The 18,714-nt window shown below is 41.7% G+C and overlaps 2 protein-coding genes across 2 annotated transcripts; one reads left to right on the top strand and one right to left on the bottom strand.

Annotated features, from left to right (window-relative positions):
• Window positions 1-538: 538 nt before the first annotated feature.
• LOC119267097 (xyloglucan endotransglycosylase/hydrolase protein 8-like) lies at window positions 539-1,691 on the top strand. Its single transcript, XM_037548410.1, has 2 exons — window positions 539-865; window positions 989-1,691. Exons 1-2 carry the CDS (start codon window positions 599-601, stop codon window positions 1,556-1,558), a joined length of 837 nt encoding a protein of 278 aa, XP_037404307.1. The 5' UTR covers window positions 539-598; the 3' UTR covers window positions 1,559-1,691.
• A 14,004-nt stretch (window positions 1,692-15,695) lies between these two features.
• Window positions 15,696-18,344, bottom strand: LOC119267096 (zinc finger protein 511-like). Its single transcript, XM_037548409.1, has 4 exons — window positions 18,020-18,344; window positions 17,503-17,567; window positions 16,645-16,843; window positions 15,696-16,324 (listed from the first exon to the last, which is right to left on the bottom strand). The coding sequence occupies exons 1-4, from the start codon at window positions 18,188-18,190 to the stop codon at window positions 15,812-15,814; spliced, it is 948 nt and encodes a 315-aa protein (XP_037404306.1). The 5' UTR covers window positions 18,191-18,344; the 3' UTR covers window positions 15,696-15,811.
• Between the last annotated feature and the right edge of the window lie 370 nt (window positions 18,345-18,714).

Raw genomic sequence — 18,714 nt, 5'->3', positions numbered from 1 at the left:
CTGTATATACAGATATTGATTATTAATTTTTATGTTTACATTATGTTTTCCCGGATTCTAGTTTCCTCCTAGGACCCTCGAAATCTCCAGACCGGCCATGTAACATGTTATACTCTGCCTAGTCCTCTGCTACAGAATGTACACTCTCCATTGCAACCATGATTTTATTTTATTTCTTACGATCATACTGATTTCTGTAGGATTTTATAGTATTGAAACGTTAAAACGTCCCCAACAAACAGTTCATCATTGCACCAACCACACTTGAGCGACATGATTTTGAGTATGATTGGCATCTAACGACAATATAATGCTTTGATCTAAGCATATCTACCCGGTTCCAATCTATGTGCAAACTGCTGTTGTATGAACACCAGAGCGATTATGGCAGATTGTATCCATGTGGTGCCCGAATGATTGTAACGACCTTCGCGCCTACCCGATAAAAAATGCGCCCCATGCACAAGACGTGTGTGGTCTGCCCCTGCACCAGCAGTATAAAGCCGCGCCATCTCCTGTGCTTCTTCGCACCCCACACACACCAACCGCCTTCTACTTTGCAAGCATTTCCAAGAAGCTCTAGTCCAGGGCAGCCACCATGGCACGCCGTTTCCTGGCCGTGCTCGCCGTCGTCCTGGCGCTCTCGCAGGCCGCCTCGGCCAAGCCCTGGCTCGACGATAAGTTCAACACGGACGGCACTGTCCGGACCGGTTACGACGCTTCGGGCGAGCAGGTGGTGACGCTCAGCCTCGACCAGCGCTCCGGCGCCGGCTTCAACTCCGATGAGCAATACCTCTACGGTGAGTTCAGCATCCAGATGAAGCTCATCCCGGGAAACTCCGCCGGCACCGTCTCTTGCTTCTACGTAAGTTCATGAGCTAGCTTAATTTCGACAAGGACCAAAACTAACCTCGCTCCATCCTATATAGCTGACTCAACGTTGCTGCTGTGTGTGTGGAATGTGGATATATAATTGCTTTTCCTGCAGCTTTCTTCCGGTGATGGCGACGGGCACGACGAGATCGACATGGAGTTCATGGGCAACTCCAGCGGCCCTGGCCATCCAGTGGTGCTCAACACCAACGTGTGGGTCAACGGCGACGGCAAGAAGGAGCACCAGTTCAACCTCTGGTTCGACCCCGCCGCCGACTTCCACACCTACACCATCATCTGGAACCCGGAGAACATCCTCTTCAAGGTTGACAACCTCTTCATCCGGTCCTTCAAGCGCTTCGCCGGCATCCCCTACACTAGCTCCAAACCCATGAGGCTGCACGCCACGCTCTGGGACGGCAGCTTCTGGGCGACCGAGAAGGGCAAGGTCCCCATCGACTGGTCCAACGCGCCCTTCAACGTCTTGTACCGGAACTACTACGCCAACGCCTGCGTCAGCGGCGGCGCGTGCCACGCCGGCAGCGACGGGTGGATGAACAGGCAGCTCAACGGCGCCGAGTGGGGCACCGTGAAGTGGGCGGAGCGCAGTTACATGAGCTACAACTACTGCGAGGATGGGTACAGGTTCCCGCAGGGGTTCCCCGCCGAGTGCAGCCGCTACTGATCCCTGCTCTGATGTCTGATCTAGAGGGCCGGGCATTCATCCATTGTTTGATATCTTTTTCTTCGATACAGTACTTGATTCTTGTTCTTCTTTGTGAATTTGTAATTAAAAAGCAGCCCTGCGGCAGCGTGTGGGCGATTGTTTGTACATTTTTCCTAAAGAAAGAAGCATGTAATTTTTATTCACAAGCAGTAGTTCTATATATGACAATCTTCTTTTATTCACAAGCTAAAGTTGATGTATCTAGACGTATTTTAGTGGTAAATACATCCACTTGAGCGACAACTAATATAAGACACGGAGGAAGTACTTGTCTAGCAAATCAATCTTAGCAGTTTAAAGAATATTATAATATAGTACTGAACATGAATTGAGCTTAGTTTAGATGATTAGGTTTCTTGCGGTTGAATTCATTTTGACTTTCTGGCAATGTTCGTTTGGTGAAAGATGTTCAAAGATAGAGTTTGCATGTGTACATTTATAAAAGTGTTTGTGTGTATGTGATCATTTGTGATTATACTGTGTTAAAAAAATATAGCACTAAGCAACGCCATTGCGAAAGTATAGGCCGCACCAAAGTAAGCAGTAAAGTAGGAAAACTAGCCAAAAAATAATTCTGATTTCTTTACATACATAATCGCGTGATTTACCCGTGTGTCAATCTTTCTGAAGAAACGACGTCCATGGTGTTATGGACAGAAAAGACAAAATCAATGTTGGAAAAAGGTTTTTTGAAGCTTTTTGGAAGTCTGATTTTGCTTTTCAAGCCTAAGACAGTGCATATATGTCATTTTGCCATGAAATTTTACACATTGTAGAAAACACTCAGCTATGTTAATCCCAAGCAGGATTGCGAAATCTCAAGACTTAACGAAGTCTCAGTCGATATATCCATGAGATCTTATATGAAGATCCGTGTAAAAAACTATTTTTTTCTTTTTTATATGTTGTGCCACTTGACCGAGACATGGTTAAGCCCTCGGTCGACTGAGATCTAGCCACATCAAATTATTTTTCTGTCATTTTTTAGATTTTTACAGTTCATTCCGGTGCGTGTGCCACCGTAGCATTTCCAGGCACAACACTCTTTCTGTTACTGCATACCGCAATGCATCGGTGCTGCACAGCCAGCATGCTAGATATACGGACACGTACGTACGTTTGCTTGTCCAAGAAGAGAACAGCTAGCACGCTGTATCATGCATGCATTGCATGCATACGCTACATCTTTATACCCGACCGTGCCAACCCCAATAATGACTTACTTCCGCCGGTGGCATATATATCTAGTAACCTTTTCCAGCACCGCAAATTGTATGATCGGTCTATATATACACTTTTATGCTGTCTCGCCCACTAATAATACCGGTTGGTGGTGTTGATTATATTTATATATAGTACTATAACGAACTGATCCATATGATATGCATGTAGGGCATCGTCGCCTACCTCCGTCCGTTGACGCTTTGGCCAAAGTCCGCCAGCCTCTTCGCTGGAGAGCGGACATCCCGCGGCCTCTTGCGGTAGCTTCACGTGCTTTGGCATTATGTAATGGGAGACGCGTCCGTCTTTCAACGCGCTAACCAGCTGCTAACACGGCATGGCATGTGTTCGTGGGCGGCCGAACGAACGAACCAGACAGTATGCCGCCGCGTCCACCGCCGCGCCGAATGTGCATGTGCGTGTCCACCCACCGGCGGACGCGCGCGCCAGAGTCAACAACCACTAAGGTAACGCAGGCACCAACGATCACATTCCATGTTTGAGGGGCGCACGAGCAATAGTAACATCTGCCGCGTACTCCGTGGCAGAATTTATCTTTGACCATTGGCATGTCTAAAATTAGGTGTACCCCTCCTATTTTAGGGGTGCACTCTGATGAAGAGGCCGGGGAATATCCTCTTTTTCAATTTATTTTTTTAGAAATTCCGCCTATTTTTGGCCGGTGGCTGTTCATTGGGCGATTTGGGCCGTCGGGCAGGGATTGTAGGGTTCCGGATTTTTTAGAGGGGGTTAATAGTCGTCGATCTTTAAAGGAGGCAACATAGCTCGGGGAATCAGCCAGACGACACGGTAGGGCAGTGGACTCGGAGTGTCTTTGGCCGCGGGGTAGCGGGTAGAGTGTTGGTGGACAGAAAAAGAGAATGGGAGGGGGCATAAAACAAAGGGCACCAAATATATGTGAAGGTGGTGTGGGCGGGTCAAAGTTGAGCATGAGAGATCACACTGTAGAGAAACAACGTGGCCGAAGACTCTAGCTCAATCGAACAACACTGAATATGAAACTGACGACATTACACCCGTGGCGACGCTAGAGCGAGAACTTAGTGATCTCAAGCGTATATACTTGTACGTATATGTAGATAAAAAACAGTAAAGCAAAGGCGTATTACTAGAGCTAACTCATTTTTTGTGATGTCGCTTGACATCACAAATTACAAGTAGCACCGACTTTTTTTCATGAATATAGGCGGAGAGTATCATTTCATTGATAGAAGGGAAGAAAATACCGTGGCAGACCTCATGAAGCATACACTGGTAGGCGCTTACGAGGTCACTATGAGCAGAGGAAGGGGGTGCTCAGCCCTCATACAACCGAGTCAGGGCCGGTCCTGAGATTTTGGGGGCCCGGGGCGAGAGTAAAAGTCGGGGCCCTTAATATAGACATCTTAACAATAACATTGAATATAGGTACATGTATTATCAAGCACTTAAGTGCATCCAATACTAGTATGCATATCAAGTACTTTATAAATATTACCTTTAATAATAATTATAACATTCTTTGATGCAAAGTCACTTATGATGGGGTCGTTGCCAATATCATCCAATATTTTCTTCTCGATTCCATTATGTTGCCAAACCATATAACCTCTCTTGGGTCATTGCCTCATTGGTGACCTCAGATAGTTCCTCAATAATTTTAACTTCAAAAAACTTCTTCCGGCCTATACGATAGTCACAGGTATAGTAAATAAAGATGTGATAAGCAATGGAGATATCAGGATAACAACCAACTTCTCTTGACATTCTCGAAATCTCCATAGCATATATTACAGTCATCTGGCAAAGTGAATCCGCAATTTTCAATTCATAAATAAGATCATATACCTCAATATCACATGAACTATGAAGAGAGAAAGTTTCTGCAAATTTTGTGCACCACTCTTCAAGTTCATTATCACCAATGACTTCATAGTTTCCAAGCTAAAAATAATTCCAAATATATCTTTAAACACCATAGATTCTTTCAATCTACCCTTCAAAGAAGTGATCGCTATCAACCAAAAAAAATATTTAACTTGGACAGCCTTCTCAAATTCTAGAATTTCTTCTCGACAATCACTTTCGTCAAATTGTTTCTTCTTGTAACACGACGTCCTACGGGAAACAATGGACCTACACTCATTTCATTTGTAATAACTTTGGCAATTATCAAACTAGCAGAAAACCCCTCATCTCTATATATAGATCTTAAAATATTGCGTTATACCTTGTATTTTCTTTCTTTTCCTTTGTCGCTAGCAGATGCATATTTTCTTCTAGATGATATGATGACACAACGCTGAAAAAATTCATTAATTGTTGAGCAGTGCAACTGAGCCGGCTATGCATCTACAGAACCATAATAAGAATACATGTTATACCTCGGATGGCCGAATCAGCGATGGATGGAAACCAGAGCCAGATTACGACGGGCCACGGCGAATTGAAATCGGCGGCGAGGGACTGATGATCTAAATTAGGATTAGGAGAAAAGGAGAAAAAAGCGTCGAGCACGCAGTCGCGAACAATCGAAGCCTCGGCGTCTGCTAGACATCGCTGCATCAATGCAAGATGAAATAGAAAGGGATCAATCACTCCTATTTTTACGTGAAAAAAGGGAAAGAAACGATTGTTGCCGCTGTGCCTCGCGGGCCTGCTGCGTGTGTGCTGCATGTTGCGTGAGGCCCAGACGGCGAATCTGGCTTGCCTGATCCCTCCTCATGCTCCCATCCGTGCTCCCACTTCATCCTACGACTGTCCTTTTTTCTTTTTTCCTTTCTAATCTAATCATCCCCCCTCCTGATTTTAAGGGGATGAGGCCGGGTCTTATTTGTTCCAATCAAATCAAGCCGCGTATGCGGGAGCACGGATGGGAGCACGCGCAGCGAGTAGGCAAGTCTCGTCCACAGACGGCCAGCCCAATATCTGCCTCGCTGGATATATAGGCTAAAAAAGGCTACGTTACATACCTGGGGAGGGGCCCTTGAACTTTGGGGGCCCAGGGCGGCCGCCCCCCTGCCCCTCCCCAGGGCCGGCCCTGAACCGAGTCAGGTTACACGAATGATCGAACTAAGCCCTCTAGCACCGGCGTTGGCCCACGTGCGAGCTTCCTCCTTAATGTTGTGTATCAGGAGGGTGGTGGAAGGTGCCCCGCCGTCGAAGATGCAACCGTTGCGGTGTCTCCATATGGCCCAAGCACTCAACGCAATGAGAGAAGCTGGGCCTTTGCGCTGGCCTGCTGGGGAGTCATGGAGGGTCGTTGCCCACCAATCGTAGAAGCCCACGGTGCCGTCAGGAGGAAGTGTAGTAAGACGACACCAGGATAGGATGTCATACCACACCATGCGGGACACAACGCATCCAACAAGCAGATGGTGCATGGTCTCCTCCTCCTGGTCACAAAGGCTACAGGCAGCGGTTGTGGTAGGCTGTGGTGGGCAAGCCTCGCGAAGGTCCAGCGTCGTTCCAGACCGGCAAGCCAGAGGAAGATCTTTATTCCCTCTGGTGCCCAAGGCTTCCAGGTGAGTCTCCAAGTAGGGGAAGTCGTGGATCCATAGAATAGCGTGAGGTAGCAGGACTAGGCGGAGTAGGTGCCACTCTCGGTCCACCTCCAACGGATGGTGTCCGGTGTATTTTGTAGCGAGATGTCATGAAGGCGACGCCACACGTCCACGTACTGGATAGTGGACTCGACCCCTAGGGCCCCCTGAATTTCATCGATCCAGGCCCTGGCGGGGATGGCCTCCGAGACTAGCCTGCGGTTGCGACAGCGTTTAGGGACAAGAGCTACGAGGGCGGGAGCAATCTCAGCGATGGTGGAACCATCAAGCCAAGGGTTGATCCAGAAGCGGCACTTGATGCCATCTCCAAGTGTCCAGGAGGTCGAGGCACGGAAGATCTGTCGCACATGGGAGGTAGCGGGCAGGTGAAGATGGCTCCAGGGCCTCGTCGGATCCGTGGCCTAAAGCCATAGCCAACGCGTGCGCAGAGCGATGCCAGCGTGCTGCAAATCTCGAATGCCGAGCCCCCCAAGTTGCCGCGCACGACACACCCTTGGCCAGCTGACAGGGCAGCTACCCGACCTCGCATCCTTATTCCCATGCCATAGGAAGTCGCAAATAAGGCGGTTTGCCAACTTCAAGATGGTGGGGCAGAGCGCCATGGCTAGCATGACTGCACCGTCACTACATTATACAACTCACCACCATAACCATAGATACCCACCTTGGATAGAAAACCCAAACAAATCATAAATGGCTTTAAGTATGGCCACAACATATGATTATAAGCCTTTGCCATATCAAGTTTTAATGCACAAAATCTATTGTTCTTTCTTCTTCAGAAAATGAAGAACTTTATTTGTGTTGATTTTGTTATCACTAATCAATCTTTCGGCTACAAACATTGGCTGCTCTTATCATATGATATCTAGTAGTCCTCTTATCCGTATTAATTTATGGCTGATTTAGTATAAAGTTGCACTAAATCAGTGACAATTTATATGGATAGGAGGGAGTAGGGTTTTCTTCAATTTTTTTGCCAATACTTTTGAAACAACGTCAACGCCACATTACACAGACTTGTGGGTGGAATTTACATAAGAGAGTAGAATTTGATACCTTAGCAATCATCACGATATAATTTATTCAAAGAATCTAGATCATCTACTCCATTCAAATCATTAAGGACATCCTTTATAACTTCCGGTCCATAGAAATATCCATGTCGCTGATAGAATCATAGAAGTGTGAAGGGAGGCCAGGGCGGATCCAATAGGGGTGCCATGGTACCCCACTTAGCACTAATTTTCTGAGAACTTAATGCTATTTTATGACTATTTTGTGAGGATTATAACGACGTTCAGACTAGAATACGCTATGATTAGTATAGTTTTTATAAATTTTGAATGACGTATTAAAATTATGTTGCTTATACATAATCTTCTATATCTAAATAGCTAGCCCCTACTAATATATTTCTCTCAACATGCAAGTATACCACCTCATCATAAAACATGCATAGGAAAAGGCCCACCTCAACATGCAACTATGCATATTAAAAATCCACTTCAATATGCAACCATGTATGCATGTAAAATTCCATTCTATTATGACATTTACATTTAATTATTATATATTTCAAAAACTATTATTTCAAATATTGATCTTTCGTATAACCAAAAACCTCATTGAAATATTGCAAAATATCCCCACAACAACGTGCGGGGCATCATCTAGTATAAGTAAATTGTGGCACCCCCAGCACTAAGTTACTAGTTCCGCCACTGTGGAGGCGCCCAACTTTGTTGCAAAGATTTGAAAGAGTGCATTCGTGGCACCATTCAACTTTCACAAGAACAGACTTTTAGACTTCTTCCATCCCATTGACGCCTTTGAAAACAAGTACTTTCTCTGTTCCATATTAGTTGTCGCTCAAACGGATGTATCTAGAATTGAAATACATCTAGATATATCGATTTCGGCAACAACTAATATGTGACAGTGGCAGTATACAACTTCGTATAAACCTCGATGGACATGATACTCTACTCTGCCGGCGATTCTGTGATCGATCTACGCATGCTCTCAAGCAAGCCAAAAAAAACAAAGATACTATATTTTTCGGGCGTGGCTATGCATTGCTTAGTGCGATGCCGAGTGTTTTCTCCTTGAGGGAACAAGTAGTGGCCTTCTCAGTAACCACGTGGTCTTATCATGCTGATGTCGCTTTTACCTTTGTTTATATTAAAAAATACATATATTATGAAAATAATAATTAAGTTGATTTTTTAAAGTGTTCATTGCACATTTAAAAATATAAAACCAATGTTTTCTCAACTTTTAGAAAAAAATTCTACCATTCAAAGAAATGTGTGAATAGTCCAAAAATGTTCACATGCTTAAAAATGTAAATAATATTTTTAAGAAAATGCTATGCAATGTGAAAAAAATGATCATGTACTTCATAGTCAATATTTCGTACCATTCAAGAAAAAGTATGTTACATTCAGAAAAATGGTCAATCATTTCAAATAAAATGTTCGTGACATTTAAAAAAAGTTTATCCAATATAAAAAATTGCTTGCATCATTAAAAAATGTTTTGTATGATAAAAAATGTTTCAACGTGTATTTGAAGAAAAACTATATTTAACATGTATTCAGAAAAAGTTCTAAAAAAGTATTTTAAAAAGTTAAATCACATATTTATTAAATTTTAAACTTACATAAAATATTCTATATATATATATATATATATATATATACAAAAATGTACAATAGAAATGAAAAAAGTAGGCATCAGAACACATATTATTTAAAATGCTAATCATGTATCTGAAAAAAGTTAAATGTGTAAAGAAATATTCCTGCTGTATACGGAAAGTGTACAATACATATAAAAATGTACACATGTGTTAAAAAGTAAATAATAAAAGAAGACAAAAGGTAGAAAGCCGGTGAAAACCGAGAAGAAAAGAAACCGAACAAAAAGCCTATGCAAAACTAGCATCCAGCAGGAGCCGAGGCACAAAGCGGGGCGGGCTGCTTGTGGGCTGGCCCGGTATAGGCGATGTACAACTCTGGCGTTGTTTCCTTCTTGGAATTTCCTAATTGATGGACAACTTTACTTTTTTTTGTGAGAAAACTTTTGATCTATTCATTCTCAATCATGATAGTACAAAGAACATCAGAAATAATAAAAATTACATCCAGATCCGTAGATCACCTAGCGATGACTACAAGCATTGAAGCGAGCCGCCATCATCATCGCCCTTTCCTTGCCGAAGCCGGAAAAACTTGTTGTAATAGACACTTGGGGGATCGTCGTGCTAAGGCCCACAGAACTAACGCACCAGAACAACAGCCACCACTGATGAAGAGACGGGTAAATTAGAAGGATCCAATATGAAGACACAAGAACGTAGACTGGATCTGAGTAGAACCATCGAACACAACCACTGACCGAATCATGCGAGATCCGCCGGAGACACACCTCCACACGTCCTCTGATGATGCTGGGCACACCACCGAAACGGGGGCTACCTAGGGAAAACCTTGTTCAGGGTCGGCCCTGGGGAGGGGCAGGGGGGCGGCCGCCCCGGGCCCCCAAAGTTCAAGGGCCCCTCCCCAGGTATGTAACGTAGCCTTTTTTAGCCTATATATCCAGCGAGGCAGATATTGGGCTGGCCGTCTGTGGACGAGACTTGCCTGCTCGCTGCGCGTGCTCCCATCCGTGCTCCCGCATACGCGGCTTGATTTGATTGGAACAAACAAAACCCGGCCTCATCCCCATAAAATCAGGAGGGGGGATGATTAGATTAGAAAGAAAAAAAGAAAAAAGGACAGTCGTAGGATGAAGTGGGAGCACGGATGGGAGCATGAGGAGGGATCAGGCAAGCCAGATCCGCCGTCTGGGCCTCACGCAGCATGCAACACACACGCAGCAGGCCAGCGGGGCACAGCGGCAACAATCGTTTCTTTCCCTTTTTTCACGTAAAAATAGGAGTGATTGATCCCTTTCTATTTCATCTTGCATTGACGCAGCGATTTCTAGCAGACGCCGAGGCTTCGATTGTTCGCGACTGCGTGCTCGACGCTTTTTTCTCCTTTTCTCCTAATCCTAATTTAGATCATCAGTCCCTGGCCGCCGATTTCAATTCGCCGGGGGCCCGTCGTAATCTGGCTCTGGTTTTCCATCCATCGCTGATTCGGCCATCCGAGGTATAACATGTATTCTTATTATGGTTCTGTAGATGCATAGCCGGCTCAGTTGCACTGTTCAACAATTAATGAATTTTTTCAGCGTTGTGTCATCATATCATCTAGAAGAAAATATGCATCTGCTAGCGACAAAGGAAAAGAAAGAAAATACAAGGTATAACGCAATATTTTAAGATCTATATATAGAGATGAGGGGTTTTCTGCTAGTTTGATAATTGCCAAAGTTATTACAAATGAAATGAGTGTAGGTCCATTGTTTTCGGTAGGACGTCGTGTTACAAGAAGAAACAATTTGACGAAAGTGATTGTCGAGAAGAAATTCTAGAATTTGAGAAGGCTGTCCAAGTTAAATATTTTTTTTGGTTGATAGCGATCACTTCTTTGAAGGGTAGATTGAAAGAATCTATGGTGTTTAAAGATATATTTGGAATTATTTTTAGCTTGGAAACTATGAAGTCATTGATGATAATGAACTTGAAGAGTGGTGCACAAAATTTGCAGAAACTTTCTCTCTTCATAGTTCATGTGATGTTGAGGTATATGATCTTATTTCTGAATTGAAAATTGCGGATTCACTTTGCCAGATGACTGTAATATATGCTATGGAGATTTCGAGAATGTCAAGAGAAGTTGGTTGTTATCCTGATATCTCCATTGCTTATCACATCTTTATTTACTATACCTGTGACTATCGTATAGGCCGGAAGAAGTTTTTTGAAGTTAAAATTATTTAGGAACTATCTGAGGTCACCAATGAGGCAATGACCCAGGAGAGGATATATGGTTTGGCAACATAATGGAATCGAGAAGAAAATATTGGATGATATTGGCAACGACCCCATCATAAGTGATTTTGCATCAAAGAATGTTATAATTATTATTAAAGGTAATATTTATAAAGTACTTGATATGCATACTAGTATTGGATGCACGTAAGTGCTTGATAATACATGTACCTATATTCAATGTTATTGTTAAAATGTCTATATTAAGGGCCCCGACTTTTACTCTCGCCCCGGGCCCCCAAAATCTCAGGACCGGCCCTGACCTTGTTCCATCTTTTTGGGGCCGCTATCGTCTCCTCTTTGTGAGCACGACAAAAATCCTAACAAAACCAAAAGAAACATCTAAAAATAGAGTCCTCCCGCTGGCAAGGGTAAGGATCCACCGCGCCCCCATGGCCCTAGAGACGAAGTGGACCGGCAACGGTGCCTACGGGAGACAAAGGAACCCTCACTTTTTTAGGGGAAGCAGCGGCGGTTGTGTGTGCGATGGGCAGCACTATGTCTTGCTTACATCGAGACCTAGCAGGTTCATGTGTCAAGGGAGCGCCAGATGGGCTAGCTGGCCTGGACGTGTGGGGGGCCACGATCTCGTTTCTGTGGTTATTTTATATATTCTGTTTTTCTTTCATTTATACTTTCAAATATTTTAAATAAATGTAAAACAAAAATTACTTTACATAAACGCTTGAGAAATTATTAACCAAGCATTTGAAAATTATTAAATACGTACAGAGAAAAAAGTTTTTATGTATACAAAAAATGTATTCAAAAACCAATGTGTGTGAAGAAGTTGATCATGTCTTTAAAAGATGTTAATCAAGCTTTGAAAGAAATATTTAGAAAGTATTTGAAAAATATTAGTCAAGCATTTGAAAAAGGTTAAATATTGATAGGAAAAATGTTGACCATATATCAAAAAATGTTTAAAATGTACTTGAATTTTTTTAATCAAGCATTTGATTTTTTTGTCAATATGTATGTAAAAACTGTTGAACATGTATTCAAAACAAGTTCATCGTGTATTGTATTAAAAAATTGCTAAGCTTGTATTTGAAACATCTTAATAAAGTATTCGAAAATATTTCACTGTATATAGATTTTTTTGACAATGTATTCAAAAAAATTAATATTGCATTTGAGAGAAAAAAGTGAAACAAGCATATGAAAAATGTTAAATGTGTATGGAAAAAATATCTACCATGCCATAAAAAATTGTCAGTCTTGTATATGAATTTTTTTAATCAAGTATTTAAAAATGTTTAAAAAGTGTATAGGAAAAATATTAATCATGTATTCTGAAAATGTTAATCTTGCATGTAGAAAATTTTAATTAAGCATTTGTAAAATATTAAAAATGTGTATAAAAAGTGGTGACCATGTATTTAAAAGTCATGAAAGAACAAAGAAAAAGAATAAAACCGATCAAACCCAGAAAGAAAGAAAAGAAAAGAAAATAAAGAAACTGAAAAGAAAGAAATGCAAAACAGCCCGTGAAGCCAACAAAAAACATAGAAAAAAGTAGACGAATAAAGAAGCCTCTAGAACATTCGGAAAAAGGGTTTCTTCTATATGATTTCTTTCAGGTATACTTTTTTTGTTTCTTGTAATTTTTTGTGTTTCCTTTTTTAATTCATTTATCCTCTTGTTTTCCTGTTTATTTTCATAAATGCAAAATTCTTGGTAGTTTAAACATTTTGTTCATGTTTTTCAACATTTGTTCTTTTCTCAAAAATATTCCACATTTGCAGAAAAAATTCGAAAATTCAAATTTTGTTCACATTTTTAATTAATGTTCAGAAATTAAAAAAATCACGAATCAAGTTTTTTCCAGATGAAAGAAATATCCATGTTTCAAAAATTCTTCCATTTTTCAAAAAATGCTTGTATTTTTCATAAAATATTCCTAAATTTGAGAAAATATTCGTGTTGTCAAATTTTATTCGCGGTTTCAGAAAATGTTTCCGTTTCAAAAATATTTCATAGATCCTAAAAATTGTCCACTCTTTCATGTTTTCAATAAAGTTACAGTTTCAAATTTTGTTCAAAATTTTGAAAACTTTCCTGTTTCTGAAAATTGTTTACAAAATGGAATTTTTTTGTGTTTTCAAATTTTTTTGAGTTTTTATAAAAAAATCAAACATTTGAAAATGTTCGCATTTCAAAAATATATTTACTTTTTCAATAGAATATGACGTCTGAATTGTGAAAAATGTGTAATTCTATCATGGTGTTTGATCCCTTATACCCGTGCGACTTTTTCATAATTTTTCTTCTTCGGTTGTTAGCCACAGTTACTAATAGAAAGCAGCATCCCATACTAATGTTCCTTTGAATGTTCATTCTGGAATTAAATGTCACAAACAAGAGTCATACTTCAGACTTTGAACTGATTGAATCAGGAGTTGTAATCTGCAACTTTAGAGATAGGGGACGGTTTGTGTGCTGCTGGGCCGGCCCAGTCGGGAGAGCTGATGTGCGGCGCACATTTGTTGGATGCAGTGCACATCATATGAGGGGCCCCCTCTCTTCTTTTACCCCTAGCACGCTATTCCTCCGCCTCGCAGTTCGTCCCATGGGTTACAGGCCAAGACAGTAGCTCATGTGCTACACTCGTCTGCTTGACGTGGTGCGCGTCATATAGAAGGTCCTTTCTTTTTTCATGTAGCACGCTATTGCTCCGACTCCCAATTGGTCCCATGGACTACAACCAAAGAAAATATCATTTGGCCGTTAGCAATTCACGTAGGCCAAGACTTCTAAGCCATGGGAATGAAGGTTGGACATTAGCAGGATGATATGTATCACAATACCCTTCGATCGCCCACTGTCGTAGGAAAATGGGCGGCCCATTAGGAAGCGCTCTCTCGCTTCGCTTCAAGGTTCCACGGTCATTTCGGAACTTTCCATTCTGTTTTTTCTTTCATCGACTTTTTCGGTTTTCTTTCTGTGTTTTTTCTTTGGTTTTTCTTCAGTTTCTTTTTTGAAATTTTTTATTTTCCTTTTTTATTCTTGAACATTTTTTATTTTCGAACATTTTTATAAAATTTGTGAAAAACTGTTTTGTACTTTAGTGATCTAAACGCTCTTATATTTCTTTAGAGAGGGAGTATTTCTGAACATCCTTTTCAAATTCATAAATACTTTCGAATCCATGAACATTTTTTAATCCATAATTTCTTTTGAATTCCTGATTGGCTTTCAAATTGACAAACCTTTTTGGAATTTGTGAAAAATTTGTCAATTCATTGTCTTATTTTTTTTAATTCACAAACATTTTTTAATCATAATTTTTTTTGAATTCCATCTTTTTTTTCAAATTGACAAACATTTTTGGAATTTGTGAACATTTTTTGAACTCATTGTCTTATTTTTTGAATACACAACCATTTTTTAACTTCATGAATTATTTTGATCCATGGGCATTTATGGAAGTCACAAAAAATTTCAAATTCATGAACGTTGTTCAAATTAGTGAACCATTTCTTATTCGTGAATATTTTTTTTGAATCAATAAACATTCTTTAATTTCGTGAACAATGTTCAAATTCAAGAATACTTTTTGGAATTTGTGAATATTTTGTAAATTCATGAACATTTTTTTGAATTCGAAAATTCAAATATGTGATTTTTTAAATTAAAGAACATTTTTTGATCTGTGATTGTTTTAAAATTTGTGAATAGTTTTTCATGCACATAAACGTTTCTGATTTCACAAACATTTTCTAAACTAATAAACATTTTCCAAATCTAAAATCCAGTTTCCAAATTTGTCAAAAATTAGACTTGTGAATATTGTTTAAAATCTATGAACATTTTTCAAATTTGTGCTGATTTTTTTGAATTCATGGACTTTACTGAGATCGTGTACATTTTTGGATTTTTTATGCAATGGAATAAAAGAAAAAGGGAAACACCCACAAATCCTACCTACGCTACAGGACGTAGCGATCGGAGCTAATTTGTAGCGAGCGCGAGAAGGCCCACCTCCCACATCGGCGCAGGTCTCCAGGGGAACGGCGACAGGTCGCTTTGGTAGGCAGATCTTCCAGCACGGCTTTCATTCAAACAGTCTCATGCATGCGACCTGGTGTACTGGCCAGCCTCCCGCACGCGACCAACGTTGACGCCACGCACAACATCTTCTCCACGAGCACCTCCGGCAAGCTCCGGCTCGATTTTCCATCACTCCATTGGCGCCGCATCATGGAGCTCGTGCTCCAGCACTTCGCGCTCGTCGACCATGGCCTCTATCACGTCGGCACAACTGAAGGATTGCCGGATTTTTGGGATAGATTAGAGATGTTCTAACACCATAAAAAACAATCACATCCATAAACAAAGCTTATAGCAGGCAGAAGACCAAACAGGCAACCCAACAAAAAACATCGATCATATTGATCATGATACAAATATAGTGCAAACTTCAAACGTCCAAGTACAAGGGAAATCCGTATTAGAGATTGATAATCCATTGAAGAATTGTCAATTTGCTTCTGGCTGAGAGACCTGCTTGTTCTGCCTAATAGATCTTGGGACAAAAGTAAGACCACGAGCACGGCGATGGCCAAAGGTTATGCTCGAAGGCACCGAATCTGCAGTGCTCAGCCTTGATACAGCCGAGGACAGTTCATCAATCTTCTGTTCGACCTCCATGTCGCTCTCCTTGGCCTCCTTCTCATGATGTTCATTGTCTTTCGACTCCTTGTGACCATGTTCATTTTCTTTCGGCTCCTTATGATCACGTTGCTTCGGCCGATATCTCGGTTTCGATTGCCTTGGATTCTTCCCATCAACGTCCATGACAGTATCCCTTGTCTCTTCTCCCTTATAAGCAGTTTGCCTTCGATGATGATACTTCTGACGATGCCGCTGGGAAGGTTGTGCTCTTTTGAAGAATTCAAATGAGTTGGGAAATTGATGCTTATCAACAAGATGCTGCTGCCGACTTTTGTACGTCTTCAACTTCTCCCCACAACCCTCCACCAAACATTCGTACTGTTTCAGAAGAAGAAAAATGCACACCTCAGCATACATATGGTTCTCCAAGTTAGTTCGGTAAATTTGCATGTGTCAAACCCTAATTATTTGTTTATATGAAATAAATCAAATAATCTATAAAAGCTCCATTAGCTGAATAGGATAGTAACTATGTGAATGCTGACTGTTGCTGCAGTTGATAACTACTGTATAAAATATCTTCAGATAATCATAAAAAGGACACTACTGGGAATATTGAGATTGTGTACAAATCGGCTATTGTGCAATTTAAGTAATAAATATATTGAGAAATGCATTGTTATGATGGATTACATTACCATCGGAAAACCACGAGCGACTTTTGCTTGGAAGAAGGAATCATGCGCCTCAGAAATATGAATACTCAGCAACCTTGATGTTGGGTACACTCTTGAACATACAGAGCATGAAGCAGTATGCCGTGTGCTGTAGTGGTCTTCAAAGTCCTCCAAGCAATCTAGATGAGCACCGCAACCAGCAATTGGACAACACACCATGCTGCAGGAGTTTTTAGACAAATGACTGAGTCAACGGAACAATGGGACAGGACCAAACAATATGCTGTAGTTCATAACATGCAGAGGGAAAATTTCGCTGCAGTACAGCATGTATTAGCAGGTGCCAGGACAAAATACTCACGCATCGTTGTATAAAGTCCACATCACAGATTAGTATAGAAGAGTTCAGTTTTTAAACATCCGACTGTCATTTGCTCAAACAATTATACCTATTGCGCGCAATGTATTTATGTGTCTGATGATGCAAATACATATGTACACTCCATTTCAATTTATGTGTCATAGTCATAATCAAGACAAGGTAATACTGAGTGTTTGTTTAACTATGTTGCTCTGTGGCCACTCTACATCTATCAATGCGTATGTGATCACACATACCTGTCAGATCAGTATTGTGGATACTACACATATAGGAATGGAAACAAAATCTACTGCTTTCACTATGATCCACTAATCATAGGTCCCTGTTCCGTCATATGCCTTGTGTTCAGGTAGCATTCAGATCGAGTTCAAATGAATACGAAACCATGTAGATACTTGATACTTAACATACTGTGGCAAACAAGAAGAAGCACAATCTAGTACCAATCACTGGTGAACAACAAAATGATATGCAAAGATCATCAACTGCCTCAGTACCTCACGCTCGCCACATCCATCTTCTCAAGTTGGTACCGGTCATCATCCGAGAGATCCAGGGCAACCTACACATGGGCATACACATGCCAAACCACTTAAGTATTAGAGCGATGTACAACATAGGAATGAAACAATACTAATTGAAGGAAACATAGGAACAGAATGAAATCCACAATTCAGTTGATATAAGCTACTCTAAGTTCCTTGTGAGTCCACGGTCAGGGCCCCCAGTTTCTGCAAGATTAACCTGCAAAACTCACGATCCTGCGTAGTGCAGACCACTGAATTCAGAGGCAGCATCAAACAATTTGATGCTCTAGGTACACCACTAAGCAAGATTTCAAAGGAATGAAAATGCCATGGTTTATTCCTTCAAGGGCAAGGCACCAATATTCAGCTAAAATTGGTTTGATTTGGGGATCTGTCGAATCCAGAAGATCTTCCGCTAGACGCTCATGAACAATCAATAAAATCATTGGGTAAAATCGGCTTGACGGGAGGGGCATGGGGGACGTACGTGTTTGGCGAGTAGCTCGCGCTCCATGTCGCCGGCGGCGAAGAAGGGGTCGTCGGGGGTCAACCGCCGCCGCGACACCTCCCAGAACCCTAGCCACGGCCCCGCATCTTTGGGCGCCTCGGCCTCCGACGGCGCGGAGGGCTCCATGGCCTCAGCAGGATTCTGCTGCATCCTGCCCTAATAGAGCCGCCGATCAGCCAGCTCCGGTAGCCGTGCCGTCCTGGGCCGCGCCTCCGTCCTCCTCCTCCCGGAGAGACAGCTTGCGAGAGAGGTGGGGAATCTCTGATTCGAAACCGGGAGGACTGTCGGATTCCGCGACCCAGGTGCTGCGCTTATGGATGGGTAGGGCCGTGTCCAGCAATTTTGGGGGCCAGGCCGGAGCGCAAAATGGAGCCCAGGAATTTGAATTAGTTTTTCTTTTTTGCAGGGAGAGAATTTGAAATAGTTCGTATGGATAAAATATATGATACGCCGCGCGTCGCTGAGAGAATTGCCTGCAATAGCTTTTTTTTAAATAGAGAGTTGTATTAATTAAGTAGAGAAAACATAGTTCGTACAATCGTGCAAGGTCTCGCTCAACATGCAGGTTGGCACTGTGTCTTGCATAACCCCACCACGCAACTCTCTACGCCCCAACTGGGCAAGACTATGAGCTAACATATTTTCCTTCCTATCTACTTTGCAAACTCTAACTT

The sequence above is a fragment of the Triticum dicoccoides genome, chromosome 3A (genome assembly GCF_002162155.2).
Source record: "Triticum dicoccoides isolate Atlit2015 ecotype Zavitan chromosome 3A, WEW_v2.0, whole genome shotgun sequence".
Classification (NCBI taxonomy): domain Eukaryota; kingdom Viridiplantae; phylum Streptophyta; class Magnoliopsida; order Poales; family Poaceae; genus Triticum; species Triticum dicoccoides.
The sequence above is the reverse complement of the archived record's forward strand: the minus strand, read 5'-3'. Positions and strand labels throughout refer to the sequence as shown.

What these genes read in the sequence shown, in the direction of transcription:
- LOC119267097 (XM_037548410.1), top strand. Translation starts at nt 599, where the DNA reads ATGGCACGCCGTTTCCTGGCCGTGCTCGCCGTCGTCCTGGCGCTCTCG. An exon ending in GCACCGTCTCTTGCTTCTAC is followed by an intron (nt 866 to 988) that starts GTAAGTTCATGA and finishes CTTTTCCTGCAG; the next exon opens with CTTTCTTCCGGTGATGGCGA.
- LOC119267096 (XM_037548409.1), bottom strand. Translation starts at nt 18,190, where the DNA reads ATGCAGCAGAATCCTGCTGAGGCCATGGAGCCCTCCGCGCCGTCGGAG. An exon ending in GCGAGCTACTCGCCAAACAC is followed by an intron (nt 17,568 to 18,019) that starts GTACGTCCCCCA and finishes GCCCATGTGTAG; the next exon opens with GTTGCCCTGGATCTCTCGGA. An exon ending in TCGCTCGTGGTTTTCCGATG is followed by an intron (nt 16,325 to 16,644) that starts GTAATGTAATCC and finishes CTTCTGAAACAG; the next exon opens with TACGAATGTTTGGTGGAGGG.